Source organism: Charadrius vociferus, unplaced genomic scaffold (assembly GCF_000708025.1).
Source record: "Charadrius vociferus isolate BGI_N301 unplaced genomic scaffold, ASM70802v2 scaffold112, whole genome shotgun sequence".
NCBI classification, from domain to species: Eukaryota; Metazoa; Chordata; class Aves; order Charadriiformes; family Charadriidae; genus Charadrius; species Charadrius vociferus.
In genome coordinates this window covers 360,002-380,672 of record NW_009647011.1, presented here as the reverse complement: position 1 = coordinate 380,672, position 20,671 = coordinate 360,002, and the positions used below count along the sequence as shown (strand labels likewise).

General features: G+C 40.3%; 1 protein-coding gene across 1 annotated transcript in view; it reads right to left on the bottom strand.

Annotated features, from left to right (window-relative positions):
* MACROD2 (MACRO domain containing 2) overlaps nucleotides 1-20,450 on the bottom strand; it is an 886,475-nt gene extending 866,025 nt beyond the window's left edge. Inside the window, exons 1-2 of the mRNA XM_009895432.1 lie at nucleotides 20,342-20,450; nucleotides 1,177-1,284 (exon numbers count right to left, since the gene is read on the bottom strand). Of these exons, the coding sequence (XP_009893734.1) occupies nucleotides 1,177-1,284; nucleotides 20,342-20,444 (211 nt within the window). The 5' untranslated portion in view covers nucleotides 20,445-20,450. The remainder of the gene's footprint in view (nucleotides 1-1,176; nucleotides 1,285-20,341) is intronic.
* Nucleotides 20,451-20,671: the final 221 nt, after the last annotated feature.

Here is a 20,671-nt window from a genome sequence, read left to right as displayed (position 1 = left end):
GGGAGTCAGGCAGGCAGAAACATCAAACAATCCAAGAGACTGTTTACTAACTTTCACACCGTATAAGCAAACCTTTCCGTACTCTTTACAGACATGAGGGGACATGGTTTAGAAGTGGTTTTGTCAGGGTAGGTTAATGGTTGGACTTGGTCTTAAAGGTCCCTTCCAACCTCAGCAATTCTATGATTCTATGAGCCAGTATCTCCACACAACTTTTTACTGTGGTAAGAAAACACATCAGTTTTGGCCAATACAACCTTGGGAATCTCTGCACTTTATTCCATCACAGAGAAAATACTGCAGTATGTTTCCTTTCAATTAATGAATACCACCAAAAATTAGCTCTTGAAAATTAATCAATACTCCTAATGACTAAGGACAACATCAGCCAAATCCTAGGGGCAAAAAAATTTCCAGCCTCAGGAGATAAAAAACCATATTCTTTTGGGGTGAGGAACACAGGCAGGATTTGGCAGGGGCGCGTCTGTAGGGGGAAATCTTCCCGTAGTCTTTTCCACCAGCCAAATTAGCTTATTATAACCTAATGCACAAAGAAATTGATCGCATAGGCTTTCCCCCTTCCTTTTTTGTCACAAGAAGATACTATGTACAGTTCTTCACCTCAGCTGCATACACAGAGACATGATCACTAAGCAAGAAGAGGTATTAAAACATTTAAAACTCTGTAGATCACTAACAAAAATTTGAAGGATACAGTCTCCCTACAAGAAAGCAAATATTCACGCTACATAAAACAAAAATTCAGTTTTTACCATCACCTTATTGTTAAGGCTTTCACATTACCTATCCCACAAGTGGCTTGATTTATAAAAACAGATCAGAATGTACTGCAGTAGTTCAGCATCAAAGTTCAGCCTTCTACAAGATGAAGTGTGAAGTCTCAGCTGCTCAAGCTAAGTCAAAAGATGGATGTAAGATTTTTTTTTTTTTGGTGGTGGTGACTACGCTATTGCAGTTTCACAATACTCCTCCTCACTGTAAAGGCACACAAGATGAATAGATGCAATATAAAGAAATTGGGAAAAAATTATGTAGTTTCCAAGATACTTCCACAGGACATACCAGTTTTATGCAACTTTAAAAAAGTTCAAACTTGTAACGTGGTACTATAGAGGATTGTCGAGACATAACAATGGAAAACATTTAACCACCTACCAGCATTAACAATGGCATCGACCTCAAGCACTGTAATGTCACCTCTGTAGAGAGAAACTTTCTCACTCAGACTTTTCTTCCCCTGCAGATCATCTTTTGCGTTTTCACCTACAACACAAGAAAGCAGCAAAACCAGATTACAAATGTGGGTCCAAGATCACTGTTTAGAAGTCCAAAGCTGTTATCAGCAGTTTCAGTTACACTACTCCTGTCAGATTGCAGCAGCTTTTCAGTTCTGCCTCGAGAGGGCACCCGTAACCCAAAGATAGCAGCATTTCAAAAAAAAAAAAAACTGCTCCCTTTTTATTTGTTTTCAAATACAAGCTACAAAGAAGCACTGATTCCCTGCCCACATGCCATTTGACTAAAAAACTGTATATGCATTTTTTGGAACTAGAACCATCAAATAATTTTCTCTGGTAACCACAAGGGTGCAAATTACACAAAATGAGAAGAATTAATTAAGATAATCCTCACACTAAAGGTTGAATTTATCCAAACCAAAGTTATTCAGAACATGTAAAACACCACATGAGCATGCCATTTGCCAACAGCCCCAAAATTTAGAACTAGCCCTGGCAGCAGATAGTGAGAAGAAGAAAAACCTGAATGAAAACAGCAGCAAATTTAAACTTGGAGCTTTGCCATCTTAAATTGCTCAAATAGAGAGTAGGGGGGTGAAGACATGACACACATTAGCTTTCAAAAGATTCATTACTAAAAAAATGTTATAATAGGTCCCTTATTGTGGTAAACTTAATTTTTGTGTCACCAGTTCACTTCATTTGCATCATACTCAACCTATGTAACTGTTCAGTTACCTCAAACACTTCTACAAACACATGTTGGCCAAAAGCTTAACAGTATTTTGCATTGTTAGACAGCCATATTATTAGCAAAGAACTAATGAGAGAAGGAAAGATCGCTTAATTGAAAATCAATTCTTTGCGACACACGCAAGTCTAAAGAGGCTTGGGTTCACATATTGGCAAGACATAGAACTGAATTGCTGAAGTAACAATTTAAGCAGGAAACAGTTCTCAGTCTTCAAAACAGGTGAGATTTTTTTGTAAGGAAAAACAAACTCAAGAGAAGATTTAGTGAGAAGGTAGGAGTCCGCACAAATCTGGCCCTCTAGCTTCACATCAGCCTTCATTTTAATCAGTTTCCACAAATTTGAGTATACCTGCTTAAATTTGTCAGCATTACAAGCAATTTAAGTGGAAATAAGAAAGTTGCATTTATTTTAGGTGTTCTTTTTTTAACTTCAGCACAAAGGACTGGCATCAAAAATCATCATTTACCTCAACCACTACAGAGTAACCAGTCTCACTCAATTCTACTTTAGAGTGGCTATCACATTCCTAGTGCAAAATCCATGCCACCTCCAGCAAAAGATAGATTGCCACTGTGACTTACACTAGCATAAAGGTAGTCTTGAATACAAGTGCGTGTATTCAGGAGTTTAATTTCTGTATTTGGCTCCTAAAACGACTATTCCATCGCGACCAGATCACCCTCAGTGTCTTAAAGCAAAGAAAGTGTTTCTGTGGAAAGGTATCAAGTTTTTGTTATTGCATTAAGAAACTTGTATTGCTCTACCCTAAAAATTATACTGTTCATTCCTTTTTCCACAGAATGTAACCATTGCAGTTAGCTGTTGAGTCATCCCAAAATAAAAATCAGCCTCTGTGACCGATTTACAGAGTCTGATTTATTATCTGCTTTCATGTTAACTATATTGTGCCAGCAAGTGGGACAGTTGTTTTCCACATCCCTCCCCAGCAAGCGTCCTCCTGGAGTTCTGCCAAATTTAAAAAGCACACTATCATCCTCCCCCTCCACCTTCTGCCTAAGTTACTGCAACAATAGTTAACATCAAACCAAACACGTCAAATGCTCTAAACTACAACCATTTAAATTTAAATAGAAAGTACAGTTTGGATACTACAGTATTTGGACCAATACAATACAAAACCAGATAAAATACCCACCCAGAAAAGCCATGAGAAGAGATACCACACACACAAAAAAAACCCCACTAATTCTTATTATCACTAGCTTGAGTCAGAGGGAAAGCAGAGGTGTGCCTTGGTCAATTCACCAGCAAGGTCATCTAACTCTTTCTGTAGGGTGACACACAACAGTGTCGCGCACACTGGCACTGCATCCCCATTTTCTATCCGCCACAAGTTTGCCTGTAGTTCTCTTTGCGAATACTGAAAATATTAGACTGTGGTTCTCCTGAGCCTCCTTCCCCACAGAAAAGCACTAGTAAATTGATGGCCTCATAAGAAAGAAAAAGACGAACAACCACACACACCAAAACCCAAAACCCTCTTACATGATCTACCACGTCCTCCTCAGCAAGCCCCTTACCTGCCCCACAGTTCTTAGAAGAGCCCTGATGACCTCTGTCTTTAATGCTCAGCAGTAAAAGCATACATGCCTTGTACATCTTTGATAGCTTACCCTCATTTCTTTCAACAAAAGTCTGATTTAACAGAAGATTTGAGCCTGCACTTACTTTATTTTGCTCTGGTTTTTACAGAAGGACGCGCAACACTGATGGAAGTCATGGGGAGCCAAGTCTTGTTTGCAAAGACACCCAACAGGTCTACTAATATGCTGCGGATTACAAAAGTAATCCCAATAGCATACAAGTAGTTGTAGCAGAGACGACTGTTTTTCTCTTTGCCATCTGTTAGATCTCTGGGGCTGGCAGACATTTCCTAACAAAGTCAAAACTGATATCTGATTTGGGATATTTTCTTCTCCTATAATCAATTCAGTCATCTTGGCAGGGACAGTGAAGTCATTCCTGGCCGTTACAAATAATTTGCTTCCCACCTTTGTCTCCCGTATCTCCTCCTTCACCACACATCGTCTGCTTCTCAGATTGAAAAAAAACAACCAACCTTGCACTCATTTACTTCAAAGTCTCATCCAAGGGTAATGATGAATCTCAGATCTATGAATAAGTACGGCAAGTCCTCAAATACACCCATGAAACTCAAATGCTGTGAGTATTATCCTGTAATTCATGGTACCATAAGTCAGCAAGGACAAACCAGCAATTCCAGGGCATTGGCTATTTTGTAAAGGATGCACACCATGTGCACATGCTGGCGTATTAATAAGAGTCCTAGTAATGACAGATGTGCCTTGCACTTGTAGCATAGTGAGAGTGTTTCTTGCTCTCCTTAATGAAACAGCTCTACATACATCTTCAAGAAATAAATCCTCTGAAGTGGTTGCTATGTAACCTAGTCTGCAATACAAGATAGAAAACAGGAGTTGAGTCCCTAGACTCAAAGGCCTAAGTTTTTAGAGAAAAGAAAGCCTGCATGCCAAGCAAATCAAACTTTCAAGTCTGTCTCCATGTTGGAGACAAACTGAATTCACATATCTTCCAGTCCTACAAAAAAAAAAAAAAAAAGACATCACCAAACAAAAAACTCCTACCAGCTAAACCCACACTACATCAAGGCTATGACAAATACCATCTCAGTTTAGATGGAGGCATCACAGACTCCAAGACAAGAAGATATTTTGTTTGGACTATGGCTGTGAATATGAGAAGTTTTCAGGACAAAGCAGCAAGCAGAATAAGAGAGAGTGAATTGTCTGAAGTACCTCCACAAGAATGCCAGCATAGCTACAGTGAAATTTAAGAGGCACTAGAAGATTTTTAAGATCATCCAGCTGGGCAGTGAAGATTGCCTGGGAAGGAAGGCTCCCCTGCTGCTGGAAGAACTGCTCCCACCTCCTTCATAGCTCTCCTGGCGCACAAGCAAAACCAAACATGTATTGAGCACCTTCACAAGAAGCCTGGATGTCTTCATATCATTGGTTTTAATCAAGCCATGGTTAGCAAAATGCCAAACCAGCTGTCGAAACAGGACTGTGGCAGTATTAAGTATAAGCAATAGCTTCTGCTTTATTTGGGATTTTATCCTTGTATACCCCCGAGGAGACTTTCTGGGCATTCCTTCCCTCTGGAGTAAGACTCCGCCCCCACCTTTACCCCATGCCCATCTCCTTTGAAAAAGTAAAAATAAACCCTTATTGGAAGGCACTCCTATAAAAAAAGAAAAAAATATATATACACACAAGGTGAGCTCTCATAAAGCAGTGATAATCAGCATTAGTTTGGCCATCTTGTTCCCCACCTCCACCCACTCAATTTTGTTACTCATTTTTCTTCCTTCATCTCAGAATTCATGCAAAGTTATCTGCGTGAACGGTAAGGATTACAAATGGACTCAAACTGCAGTTGAAGCACATTAATATTTCACATATTTCATTACAAGTACGTGTGCATGACAAAAGCAAATAAATCCCTTTTCCATTTTGTTTAATGTGAATTTTACAGGGTATGTTCATGTAAGTCTGGCTATCTGGTTTCTGAGACAGCGCAGTCCCAGAGTCTTCATCCCTGACAACTTCCCAGGACCAGTTAATGCCATCCCTGCCTCTGGAATAAAAAGTCCTACTTCATTCAAGACCTTGGGCTAGAAGCATCAGCAAAGCAGTGCTCTCCCATACAGGCCGATTTCACCACCATTTACAGCTTTCAGGTTGAGATGAATTCAAAGAATTAATTGGCACAAAGAAAACTATTAAGGAGGAGGGTAAATGGAATATTCACAAACTTTTGAAATGCCTTTCTAAATTCCACTCACATCACACAATAGAAACTCTCATAAAGTGACTGTAGGCATAACTACAGTCTGTTCAAGTCTATTCACTTGAAAGAAATTAAATTTGCAAAGTAAGACACCGAGGTGTAAAGCAACCCCATATGCATGCTAAAAACCTGTGTATTCACAAGCAGGTGAGAACTTAACAGAACCCTAAGGAAACACTCAACTTGAAAGCAATTCATAAGACTAAGTTTTGAATTCCCCCTTGATCCACCCCATCATCTTCCATCCCCCTGTCTACACAACCCTACTTAGCTTTTTCTCCTAGATCACACCCTTTGGGCCTTTAACCATGCTCCCAACACCTCGGAACTCTTTCTAGCCACATCTTTCTTTAAGTATGAACTTTATCAGCTGAGGTCTTAACACTAAATACAGTAAATAGGCATTCTTATCCCTCAGGGGATAGTCATTTTTACTTTACAATTCCTTCCAGCTTGCATCAAAGGAAGAGGACCCTTACATCTTACACGTATGCAGAAAACTGCATTAGATTTAGTGAACAAAAACCACACTTGGGAAGAAAACTCAGAAAGTTCTTCAGGAGCTAAGAGGAAAAAGCACTTTCAGGACAGCTCACTAGAGGGAGCCCCCATAAAGGGCATGAATATGCTCGGCTAGTGCAATGGAAAAGGATGGCACAAACCTAACTTCATGGTAAAATCAAGTCTGAAACTCACGTCATTGCTAAAAAATCCAGGATTTTAAAGTCTAGCACACTTTAAAGTATCTTAATTTTTGAAACAGGTCTCAGACATCCAATTACAGAAATCCCTACAGCAATACTAAAGAGATTGCAACCAAAGGGAGGAGAAAAACATACAGCTGGAAGAGCTTCTGTTAAAAAAACATTTTCATTTTTAAACTATTTGATAATTAAAGAGCAGAAAACACACAGAGTAAAAATAGTTATTAAAACCCCATAGTATAAAGCGATACCTATGGCAAAGAAAAAAGGCTCTTGGCACTCCATAAGCAAAAGCAGATAAGAGAAGAAATCAAAAAAAGAACAAGTAAAAAGGATTTACAGCAGTTGGGCTCACAGGCTTGCACTATTAAAATGAAATTTTGTTTAACACATCAGACGACTTAATGGTTTTTTCCTATAGTCCATGAAAACAAGAGTAACAGACTGAATTGCAAGAAACAAAGCTGAAAATGGGAGAGTTTCATCATTTATAGTCAGCTTTAGAATTCACAGCTGAAGGAAATAAATTATTTTCAAGTTAAAAATAAATAGTAAGTCTGTCTGCTATCTCATCCCTGCTACAACAGCTACTAGTAGAAATATGTATCCCCACAAGGAAGGCTTCTCCAACAGCAGTCTATAACACCATCTGGAAAAAGCGCTGGGAAAAGAGCCTGAGCAAGGGACCGGAGTCCCACCATCGATGCCAGACAAGAGCCAGCCTTCCACTCCTAGGAGAATCCTCAGCAAAGGCTGGATTGACACACTGCTCCACTTCTTGGGCTGCTGCAAAAAAACCAAAGGAGTTGAGCGAGCTTTAAGAGCACATCTGACCACAGGGAAGGGTACAGCAACTATTCTGCTACATACTCTGTGCACTCTTCCCTTCAGTGCATTTTTTTTTTTATGCTTTGTTTTTACAAGTGTCTTATACAGATTAAAAATGACAAGCTATTAGCAATTACTAACCTCAGATTTAACACAGCTTTCCATTCCATTTGTTTCTGTATAGGCTTACAGAGCGTTAGAAAAGACAGATTGTAAGATCTGTTACATTACATGCCTGCTTCTACTCCTACTAACCGTGGATGATTGTACAGGAAAGGCAATTGCTTATCTAAATCAAGATAAGCATTATTTCCATATGTTCCATCACCAGGGGGAAAAGCATTCACAGATGCACTCTGGTACTTCAGATTTGTAGTACAGATTTGTTCTATCACTTCTTGGACTTAAATGAGAGCAGAACCTGAGCACAAGGAAGGAACATCTGTTGCAGACAAATCACCTTCTACCTAGCCAAAAATGCAGCACATCGTGCAAGTCAAAGGCACTGGATGATGAACACCAACACCTTCTCCCTGGCTACACACTCTACCAATATGCTCTGTTTCAGCTGATTACAAAGTGGCATAATTGGATTAGCTGGGGACTATAGCCAAGTACAAAGCTTATGAGGCATACAGACACCACGAATCACAGAATGGATGAAGGTGGGTGGGACCTCTAGAAATCATCAACTCCAACCTCCCCACTCAAAGCGGGGTGACCCAGAGCAAGTTGCACAGGACCCTGTCCCAGTTGGATTTGGATTACCTCCAAAGACAGAGACTCCACAATGCCTTTAAGTAACCTGTTTCAGTGTTCAGCCACCCTCAAGGTAACGGGGTGGTTTTGTTTTCTTATGCTCCGAAAGAATTTCCTCTTTCAACTTGTGCTCTTGCCCTGTCACTGTGTACCGCTGAGAAGAGTCTAGAGCTATCTTCTTTACACCCTCACAACGCACATTTATGAACATTGATCAAATCCCATCTGGGGTGTCTTGTCTTCAGGCTAAACCCCAGATCTCTCAGCCTCTCCTTGCAGAAGAGATTCTCCAGTCCCTTGATCATCTTCGTAGCTGATGCCCCAGATGAGCCACACGTCTCACTTTTGTACCATTCACAAATTTGCTGAGGTTGCACTCTGCCCCATCTTCCAGGTCAGGAGGTCACAGTATCTCCTCATGAAATACCCCCATCTGAGGATGTGAGCATCATTTGATGTCCACTGGTTAACTGAGGAGCCCACATCCAATGAACCACACCATAACTGAGTTCAACAGTACTGCAACACACCCTTCTAAAGTTATTGCAAAAAGCTCAGAACTCACTTGGTCCAAGTTAAATGTAGCGATACAACTATCAGCAGCCCACAAACAGGGTTGTAAATATGAGCTTCTACTTTTCAGCCGCGATTGAACCAGAGCCGTTCAAGACTATGTTACACATTGAAGAAATAAAGAGCGGTATGACATGAGAATTGACAGAAAATAGCCTGTCAGTCCTGACAACCCACACAACGCTCATGCAAAATACAGTTATTCTTGTTTTACAAAGGTCTTGCATAGTCCTTACAGTGTTCAAACCTTTTCTTCAGTCTGTCCTACACAGCTTTGGATGTCCCCCCAAAAAGAAAACTGAGAAGCAAAAAACCCTTAAAGTCTGGAGGCAGAGGAAGGAGAGAGAATGGAGAAACTTGCTGTTTTTCTGAAGTTTTCTGTAAAACAAGGGAAGACTTGGTATGGAGTGCAGAAATGCCGAAGACCAAAGTTTGAGAAAGCAGTAATAACAAACAAGGAGACTAAGAAAAGGAATACATTCTCGATTGTTATTTGTGATGCAACCTAGTCTGCAGGGACACACAATTGTCAATTCATAAATCAAAGTCTTCTCACTTCAGTGGCATGCACAGTGACAGCAAAGACACGACATAAGTAGGCTGAGGCCCTAGGGTATTTGTGTGTTTACTCAGAGAGTCAGCATCCAGCTGCTACAGTTGCTATGCTTGCTTCTGCTGGCTTGAGATTTCATAATTTAGGGTCCATAAGAATGGCTGCTGGTTTAGCTGTGACCCAGAAGGAGCTGCACTTCGTGTATTTGAAAAAACTCACTCAATCATTGTCTTGTTTGGTTGGTTTTCTTTTCTGTGGGTTGTTTTTTTTTGTTTGTTTTAATGTCAGCCTTCAGACGGATTCAAGACTCTGTCGACATATTGGAATAAAAACGTTGTTGGATAGCACATCTACTAAGTTCTTGCCTAAGCCTGATTATCAGTACCTTAATCTGAAGGACAGCAAAAATTTCAATACACAGATCCTTCTTCCAATCCTTCTTCACACTTCCAGAATAGCAGTGAGTTGTACTAAATTATGTTAAATGGTCAACCAAGGTCACATGGAGGCAAGTACTACACTGCATCATCTCCAACTCAATACTTTATAACTTCCATCTACTACAGAGAACTTGTAATTAACAATGGAAGTTCAAAAATTGAAAGAAAAATATATCACACTCCTTTAGACCACTGTTCATTGCCTCACAGAAATACATTGATACTTTTCTATAAAGCTGGAAGACTTCAAGTGATGCTACTTCACTAGATTGCTTCAAAGACAAAGCAGATCACCTTCACTGCAGCGGTTGCGTCTTGGTAGTATCACAGCATTCGTACCACTATTGCTGGTATGTTCAAATCAATCCAGTACCTCCTAGGGTAACTAGGAGCCTTCATCCAAGACCTGCACTACCAGCAGCACAGTATTCCTTCACTCAGCTGTAGAAACCGGATGGGGAAAAAAAGTCTTTTCACGAGCAACCAGGTATTCGGTCTTCAGCAGCATCTATTTTACTCACCAAGAAGTGAAAACCCATTTTTAATAGATAAGAACAGCACATTTGAATTTTGCTTGATGCTGTATAAGTCTACAGTGCAAAACCACAAGTTAATTTGTATTCATTCATTAGCTTACTAAGCAGTCAGACAGTTTTTACTCTACATTCTCTGCTTCTTTAATTCCCTACGCCATTGCTAAGCAACAGCTTCTCTAGCTGAGCGTTACAGCCTTTTGTAGTACTTACTGTGGAGCTTGGAAATAAAAGTTACTACCAGCAAACGACAAAACTTCTGCAAAACTGGAGGCAAATATTTCATGGCATTGTCATTCAAGAACCTCTCTGCATGAGATATAGCGACAGCTGCTTACCAGACAGGAGTAGGAACTTATGGTTTTCCAGTACCAGGGGACAGATAAGTTTTTATGGAAGTACAAAAGACAATGTTGTCTACATGAAGACATTAGGCTTGGGTAGCGCTTACCTTGCAGCCTTTCCCCTTCCCTACTCCCAGGATACCACATGTAATTTGCTACCCTAAGAAACAATAGGGCTACAATCCAAACAGCAAGGTACAGAAGAAAATCTTCAGTATTTGAAGAGGACTCTACAAAGACCCACTAGTGTTGCAAGTCATACTCGCTTGCTTTAAGGACTTGCAAAACAGAAAGTAATACAAACTCGCAAGCAGTTACAAACTCACTAGCAGTTAGGAGAAAGATTCAGCTCTTCCTCTATCCTCCTTCAGTGTGTCTACCTGGAAATAAAAGGCACACCAAACCTCAAAGCTGTTACGTCAATATAGGCATATGTTGGTGAGCACCACCTATTCTGTCTGGATTTAGTTATCTGCAATACACTTACAAACCTTCTCCTGTAAGAACTCTGGTAGCAACGCAGAAAAGGGGGGGGGAGGGGGGAAATAATGGCACTCTACTTTTTCTTTAAATATAACTGATCCATACCCTTAGTGACAGTTACAGAAAGTCTGGGGTTTGCTTTCAGTTGATATACGCTCATTAAGTATTCCCACAAAAGGACAGCACCGCAATACACAATATGTTTGTATGAGCAGTGTCTTTAAAAAAAAAAAGACTACCTTATTCTACCTTATTCATACAGAAAAGATGACATTAGTGTACAGGAATAAATCCAGTGCAGCCTGAATTTCAACTACAAGTCGTATTTGTGCAGTAAATGGAAAAACAAGTAGCTTACAACACCTTTATACACTAACCATCAGTACCAAAGAAGCAATCAAAAATGCCCATATTTCCCTAAACAAGCCTCTGTGAAAAAGCAAAGGGAAGGATAAGGCAGGTAAATGTTTTAAATAAAGACAGATGTGCCACCGGTCCTATACTTTCTTCATATCCGCATTATAGATGGACTAAGCCTTTCTGACAGGATCCTCTGGATCAACTACAGAGCAGGTTTTTGTAACTCAGTGTTTGACCATGAACTCCTAGAGATGCTAATAGTGCAAAGGTGCACGTAGAGAATGACTTCCACTTCCAGAAATAAATTTATCGGCCATACCAGCACAAGGTTTAATTTCGCAAGATATGCATTCTATAGCAACCTGTCCACAAAAAGACCCAGACATCTGGAAACTTTGGCAAAGGCCCTTAGACACTCACTTCTGCAAACATGCCGAGTCAACACACAACAGCTGCAAGCATCAGTACCTTTTCTGTGCAAAAACACTGTGCTTCCCCCCCACATTCAAATAAGAAATATTTCTTAGTGAAATGAAGCCACACATAAAATTGTAATTTCAATTGTTTTTAAATACGTGCAAAATAAAGTTTTATGTATAAAATGGATTGTTAAGCTTTCTCTCCAGCACAGAAGAGCATTTTCTGTACATGGTAAGAAATGCGTCTGCACGCAGTACTTCCTACAGGGCCAAAGAGTTCTGTGTCAACTGGATTTTCCAACAGCACATCAGCTCGATGCCCTCTCACAGAGAAAGCCACATGTCACTTCACAAAGGAAGTACTACAGCAACTTATTTGGACATTAGTTAGTTTGTTAGAGACATTTCTACATTGTGAGCAGTTCAGGTCTAGTGAGCCAAACAATGGGAAACCAAGCTTATCTGGTTTCCAGTGATGGGGTTTAACACATCTGTAATCAAGAGTTTAATTGCGCATAAAAGCAAACACAGCTATGCATGAGAGTTGGTTAATATGATCCAAACAGAGAACTCGGCAAGCCTGAACTGCATCGGTGATCCCCCCACCTCATCAAGGGAGTTAAGCCAGTATCCTTACATGGTGGTTAGTTTTCAGACTTGACACAAGCCTCCTACATCAAGATAGCAGCAGTTGACAGACCCTACCTTGTGTGATCGCCAATTATTATTAGCCCCAGGCAGCAAATCCTAGTTGAAGCAATAGTTCAGCACCTTCGTAAATGCCTGTCATATCTAAGCTACAGTGAATTAAGACAAGCCATACCAGTCTCTCACAATCTTACCAAAAGAGGCTCCCAGTCTTCTGCAGGACATCAGCTTTTCCCATCTACACTTGAAGATACCCAAGTCATGTAGCCAGTTGACAGGGCAACAGGTCTACACGAGTAAGCCATGACAACAGTACGATTTAACCGCTTGATCTTGGCCTCAACCTAAGCATAGACACACAGCTTTAGTCAGGCTGGCACACTGGCTCACATCTGTCCACAAAAGACTGTAAGGACATATGCCACAATCCATCATAAAGTATAGATTATGGCTTTAGCCAAAATACTGAGCAAAACTAAAGTATGTACTGAAACCATCTTTTTAGGGCAAGAAATTGTTTATTTGTCTTGCAATCCCCCATGCTCAAAAGAAGTTCATCCTTTATACACAGAGAAAGGGAGGGGAAAAAAAGAAATAATAAAAGGAGAAAAAGACAAGACATATACATAAACACAAATTTCTGGAAGTGAAGATGTATAACCTATTACTTCTTCACACACACCTCATATTCAACTACCTCACTCAAAAAGTTATTATTCTTCTTTCCCTTAGCAGTCTTGAATATGAGACAAGTCAGCCACTGAAACACTCCAGAGGGGAACTTGAAAAACCCTACACTTTCCAAGCAATTTTTGAGGAACAGCACATACTGACTTACATACAGCATCACTGCTACTAACACCATCCTTCCTCACAATCTCAACAAGCCTACCAGCTGACAGCACAATGCATCACCTGGACTTTCTAACTCCGGTTAGTACTTCCTTAGGCACCTCTGTACAAAACTTCAGTACACAGTGATGTTCAGTAGCTACAAAAAAAAAAAAAAGGATTCTTTCATTGCATGGGACAGAACCTTGGGAGTTATTAATCTGTTCAAGACTCATGTCACCAGCATTTAAGCATTAGAAAGATTCTTTCTGGCAAAGACGTGCTTAACTTTCCTTTGCATCTCCACCTACTATTACTCTCTAAAACACATTGAGAGCTTGCAGAGCTTCAATAAGTATACTAATTTATTGTTGAGAGCAGCATCCTTTCCTACAGTTAACTCTCGCCCCTCGAGGAACTGGCTGCCACTGGAGATAAGAGCATTCTCTCAGCTGCATGTAAAAGGGCCGCAAAATTCTGACTCTATCAAAGACCTGTATAAGCTTAACACTGTGTGGAAGTTAACTTTAAAAAAAAAAAAAATCATGGAACAGCAGCTTAAGAAGAAGTCATCCTCTTCATTACATCAAAGACAAGTGATTTACTTTCTTAGAGAGAGGATTAGCCACGCTGTATTATGTGTTTTTAATCTATATAAACAGAGCTGATTTTTTGCTTTTTAATAATAATCTCTCACTTGCTGAAAGCAAGATTCTTTTGTTTTTCCCCAAAATACTTTAAAGAAAATTAAGGCAAGCATCATTTCTTTGACAGCTAACCCATCCTATAAAGGTCATATGCATGCAGCTCACCAGGGAATTACAAGGTCAATTGAATACATATTGGTTCCTTTTGTTTACTGTAGTTTTCTTCCCCTCACTGTACTAAACACACTGTTTTATCTGCTTATATCAAGGATATCACTAACTAGATAGGAATACTTCCCTGTAAAAACAAACCAACCTCCCCTCCCCGGTTTCTTCTCAGTTTACACTCAAGTAAGCCTGCACCTGAAGAGTTTTTCCTGTCTATGCGCTGTGCAAGTCTATCTTTGGAAAAGAATAGCTGAAGTATGCATTTAGGAAGATAGAAAGGTTTGTGGGGTCAGTAGATCCCAGATTTGTACCTGTTCAGGACAGACCTCCAAAGGGCAGCCAAGAGCCTAGGAGAAGCAGATCACACCGGGCTCCAGTTACTCCCTATTTCTCTGGCAGCCTTTGATATCTGTTGCAGCCAAATATAAACCACCTCAGCCTTAAGGTCACTCCACATTACGCCATGGGCATGCAGACTCCCGGACACCTTTCGAACAGACAAGTAGGCAGCAAACATGGTTTGCTGTTGTTACCACTCCAATTCCTTTGCTGTTTCCTTAATACATGCATAACAGAGACAGACAACAGTAACAAGCAAACAGATTTATAGCCCCTTCCACAAAAGGCATGCCATTTCTTAAGTATTCAAAATATTTCATTACCATGATCTTCACACAATTCATAGAAGCCACAGATGTCAGTCTTTTAGTGGACCTCCCCCAGCTATTTTACACAGCAATTAAACAGTGATCTCCACATGCATCTAAATGACACAGCTTTCTAACCCTAAACACGCTAGTCTTCAAGAGACCTTGTGATAAGGTGTTTAGCACAAGTAACAGAGCAGCATGCCAATACATGAAAAGTAGGGACAAAACCAAATACAGCACTGAATTTCTGCGAAGCTGGAACTCCCATTCAAGGCCACAGCTAATAGCAGGAGATCCTAAACTGTGGCATGCAAGTTATTGTGGTTTCATATGTGAACTCAGCACAAAAACCTCTGTACTGTGAACTTAACCAAAGAGTTTCACAGCAAAAGTATCATTGTCTTTGACGGACTGATAGCAAGCATCATATTGAGCTAAGATGTCTCGATTTACTTTCATTTTTGTCACTCAGCTAGAAATCTGTTCTAATGACAGTTGTTAAAGTCACTATGAGAAAAAAAAAAGACAATACAAGCTGATGGGTTTGGGTTTTTTGGTGGGGGATAGTCTTGAAGCATACTGGTTTCACATGGCTCTTACAGACAGAACTCACTGACGGCCAGGCAACGTCTGACAATCTCAAATGCTCTAGTAGAATATAATTCCTTTTTCTATTTAACTCATTGAAAGCATCTCTCTAAACCACTCATTACTATTTCTCACTTGTAGATATCTGGCTGAATTTCACTGCAGCTTAACAGAGGCATTACTTTCCAAAGGCTGTTTGATGATTATCACCTTGATTCCTGGTCCAGCAGGACAGAGATTCACATCAAACGGGGCCACACGGAGATGCCCTGAAGAGTCCAGTATTACCTGCAGTTAGTTAACCAACTCAAGAAACCGTGGTCAACGGAGCTCAACATTACCACATATTTTCTTTTCAGCATGAAGTCCTTTGAGTAGCTCATCTATCTGCTTTGTCCCTATAATCTTGTGTCAACTCACTGTTAATATTTAGAAAGCTACAGATTCATAGTACAAAGACACTTTCATTAAATCCAAACCTGACTATTATACATAAATCCCTCAGAATTAAAGTAGATTAATTTGAACACAGTTTGAACCATATAATTTTCTAAAAATATAGTAGATTAAGAAAATCCAGAGGCTGACAAAACATCTAAACATACTTCAAGACTTGCTTAAAAAACAAACAAAAATAACGGACTGCAAACCTTTTGTGTCATTTAATCTTAAACAAAAAAACCAAACTCAACAGTTACTATGTCCTTCCTTTTTAATTTCATCCAATCAAAAATAGTTCTTACCATTAGAAAATATCTTTAAACCACCACCTGAATTTGCTGTTTTCTTGGCACCACTGCTATACCAACAAATCCCAGAGGCTGTGAGAGTCAGCAGGACTGTCAGCTGCCTTAAGTTAAACTATTTAGTTTATTCCATTAATGCAACAAAACATTTTTCTACCAGTGGCACACAAAACTCAGTGACAAAAGAATTCCCAAGACCCTGATTTTTCAAAAAGCTTTCCAGAAAAAGTTTTCTGAAGTCACCTCTCACATTCCCCACTGAAAAGTAAAGACATCTTCAGGAATAACTGTGTACTCAAGAAAAAGCTAATATACATATTTAACTTCAAAAAACACTCTAGTTACTCATCTACATGGTAGCATTTTATTCACCAAGCACCACAAAACATAGGCTACCATTGTTATACAGGGTGACTGCCTAGCATAAGTGGTATACAAAAAATAGCTTTGAAATAAAGGTATACAAATTTCCAAGCTTCCAAAAACAAGTCTGTTATTCACATGTCATCAGAAAGGAACTCTGCTTCAAAGTACACAACAGAACAGATGAGACGTGCCTGCCTTTGGTGTATCTGAAGGATAAGAAGTGGAAAGAACGATGGATTAGAGTACATGCGTACTATCCAGCCCTATCTGACAGGCTCGTTATTTTCAAAGCGGACAACTCCTCATTTCCTTAATAAATGCAGTTAAAAAAAGAAAGCTTATGTTTACAGAACTACTTCAAGAACAAGAATTCCCCCCCCCAGAATTTTCAGAGTTGGAAGGGATCTCTAGAGATCATCTAGTCCCACTCCCCTGCTAAAGCAGGACTGCCCAGAGCACATTACTCAGGACTGCATCCAGGCGGGTCTTGAAAATCTCCAGAGAAGGGGACTCCACCCCCCCCCTGGGCAGCCTGTGCCACTGCTCTGTCACCCGAACTGTAAAGAAGTTTTTCCGTGTGTCGGAACGGAACTTCCTGTGTTCCAATTGTGCCCATTGCCCCTCGTCCTGTCACTGGGAACCACCGAGAAGAGTGTGGCTCCATCCTCCTTCAACCCACCCTTTAGATACTTGTACGCCATAATCAGATCTCCCCTCAGCCTTCTCTTCTCCAGGCTAAAGAGTCCCAGCTCTCTCAGCCTTTCCTCATAAGGGAGATGCTCCAATCCCTCAATCATCTTAGTTGCCCTTTTTCCCTTCCTACAATCCCCTCTGACGTTAAAGAGGACAACAACAGCAGTGGAAAGAAGAGGGACAGTGTTAGGATACTTGATCTCTGAGGTCCACTTGTACAGCCTGGCAAGCTGTACACCAAAACCCAGGGGTGCTGACAACGTAATCCTTCTGGAAATGCACATACCCACGCCAGCTTGCTTCCCTCCGTTCAAAGCAGCGGGCACCAGGCTTAGTCCCTGCATTGTGCCCCCCCTCCTCCAGTCAAAACGTATCAGAAACTGACCAAAATTCCACACCAAAACACACCCCAACTTAATTTCTTATTGCTAGTCATGTCCATATGAGGGCGGTTCCTTCCCAGCACGAACCTTTTAGGTCATTTCACTTTCAGCAGTTCCACACACAGACTTCTCAATAATCTTCTCTTATAATTCCATATAACAAAAACGTGTACGTACCTAACCAGAATGTCCCTAGACCCTCCAGCAAGTCACTCACATTTAAAAATGGGTACCATAAAGCTTATTGTATTACTCACAAAATTTTTCCTAACAGTCTCTACAAGAATTTGTGCAGTACTGAACACCCTTAATCTCCAGTTGAGTATCTATAGGGACTATTACCAGCCCAGACCCTCTCCCCTACTCCCACAGCTTCTTACTCCAGCACTGATTGATTGCACCTGCTTCACTTTATTTGTTCTTGGTTCCTTTCTTGATTTCCCCTCATCACTCTTCCTGAACAGCCACTCCACACTTTACTAATCAATCTGTCATTTTTTCACTGTATACAGCGTTAGAAGTAAATGGTAAAGAACTTTTTCCACATTGCCCATCACTTGCTGTTTTGGCTTGTCAAGCATGCAGAGGATTCTCCCCCCAGCTTCAGACCCGTTTAGTTTGTCACTGCAAGAAATTGAAGAAAATACCAGAACTTGGGCATGGCCTTGTCAAGTCATCACTTATTTCATCATACCTGGGGCTTCACTTGGTCTCTCCAGAGTCTCATTTAGGTTGTACCAGTTGCCCCAAGTATATCCCAGCATATGGAGCATAAGTTCCCATCAGCAAGAAGACTTAAGTTCTAACTTTTCAATATTTCACCTCAAAAAGGCAGTTCTTGCGCATTCTTGATACCTTCGAAGTGGGGTTAACTTTTAAGGGAAATAAAGTTTGAAACAGATGCAGTAATAGTCACATTAATATATATATTTCTTTTAATTGTACTGATCAGTTGTAATGTGGAAGCATTTCAGCAGTCTAACCTTCTAGAATTTCACTATTCCACATGGCTTCTTTACAATAAACACATCAAAGAAAACAAGTGACTACAGATATTTTCTCCTGAATGTACAGTATAACAAAAGCTTCAAGTAGCAGAGAAGTGTTTCAGCACAACTTTTGCCTTCCAGCATTTTTTGCTGTATACTGAGTACTAACAGAAAGTATGCAAGAGCAGCTACAAGAAAATAAATTCACCAGTGCCATGATTCAATACCCACATATTAGACACTGACATTTTGCTTATGTGAAGTGTAACAGCAATCACAACGTAAATCCACACCTTGTCACATTCAGCAGCCCAACTAATACAAGATCTGTGAATTTTGGCACATTACACAGAACCTGAGAGTAGTTAGAACACACACATAGTTTAGGCTAGAACAGATAAAGAGTATCCCAGTTAAACCACGATACACTGCATATCCCCATGTACCATAGGCCTCCAAACTAAACTTTGGAGAAGTCAGGTAATACTTTTTATTTTTATGCTGCCTTTGTTTTTTCAGATGGATAGGCCTCTTGATGTTGTAAAATATAGACGATCTACTCTAATAGCAGAAAGAAGTCTATGGGTACTGTTGTAATACAACTATGGATCACTGTTGAAGAGCTCAGCTACCTCTGACGTATTTTCCACTTCAAAAGACATTAAAGATGCTTTTAGGAATAGATGATAGCATTAGTTGTTTATGACAATGGCACCTGCAAGTCTGTCAGCTCCTCCAGATTGTATTAAAAAAAAGTGTTACAGCTTTCCCATTTTATTAAAAACAGATTAGTTCCAGGCCTCATCTCACCTGGAGCATTATAAAGACCATGTTCATCTGCAGCCACAAGATTACTCTACACACCTGTTCACGCAGGCCAGTATTTGCTCTTAATGATAACAAAAGGTGTCAGAAAACTAGTCCTGTATGCGCTGAAGCGGGAAACACTTTAGGTCTCATAGTCAGATCCCCCTCCAAAAAACACAAGCTTCAGCCGAGTAGGATAACAAAACACAGAAAGAAAAAAGGAGGAGGAAACCAGCTCAGGAAAAGTCCCTCTTCTTCCACACACTTTTGCAGATAAAGAAGAACTACACAGAGAACAAGGCACGGTTACAGAATTACATACAGAATTCTCTATGTAAGTGAATCGGGCTCTCATTTTTGGTCAGCCTTTACTGCAAGTATTTAGACAACTCTGCTGGTGATCATAATCGCGATAACACTGCACACGCTAAGAGAATGAGAGTTAATCCAGGCCAGGCTGATGTTCTCAGCCCAAGAAAGCAGGCAGGACTATAAATAATTAAGAGAAGCTTCAAATCCAATTCTCTCCTATTTCTCGATTTTCAGGAAACAACACAACTTACACAATTCCCCTCTGCTTTTCAGCTACCTACAAGAACAACACTATTTTGCCCAGATTCCCCCTACTGTTATGCTCCCTAAGTTTCAAAGACAAGTTCATTAGGCATTGCTGACTTTCTGGAGTATCTGGAAAGTAAGACTCACGCAGAGAATAGCTATTTTACACACTTAAGGGTATCAGTATTATGATGACTCTGCCTGGGGATACTCGCAGAATTAGTGGACACCAGTGAGGCTTTAAGGAGTTTTGTTGGGGTTTCCCTCCCCGCTTACAAAGCGCTCTTGTCCCCATGTTCAGCTGCCACTACTAGTAACAACACAGCTTCTAAGTCTTGGCCCTCCTAAAAGTAACTTCAGACTGAGAAACAGAATGGTCTAAAAAGATTCTCCTATTCTACTTACCATCACTTTCACTCCTACTTTTTAAGTCTTCCATCCACGTTGGAATATTTTTCAATGCAACATAATCCCTTAAGTACTCTTTGCGCCTTTCTTCCAAGGTCATCTTCAGCAAACGCTCTGTTTAGGGGAAAAGAGAAACAAAAAAGGTTTCGCAAGCTTTCATATATTCCTGCACATTGGCCAAGTAGTGACCAATTCGGTGTCCTTGATGCAATTAAATCCTATTTGAGAGAACCAAGCACAAGTGAGTCAATGAGTTACAAGTAACAGGAGCTAAGCACAGCGCATCTAAAAAACTGCATGCACCTATTTCTGGATCTCAGTTCAGCA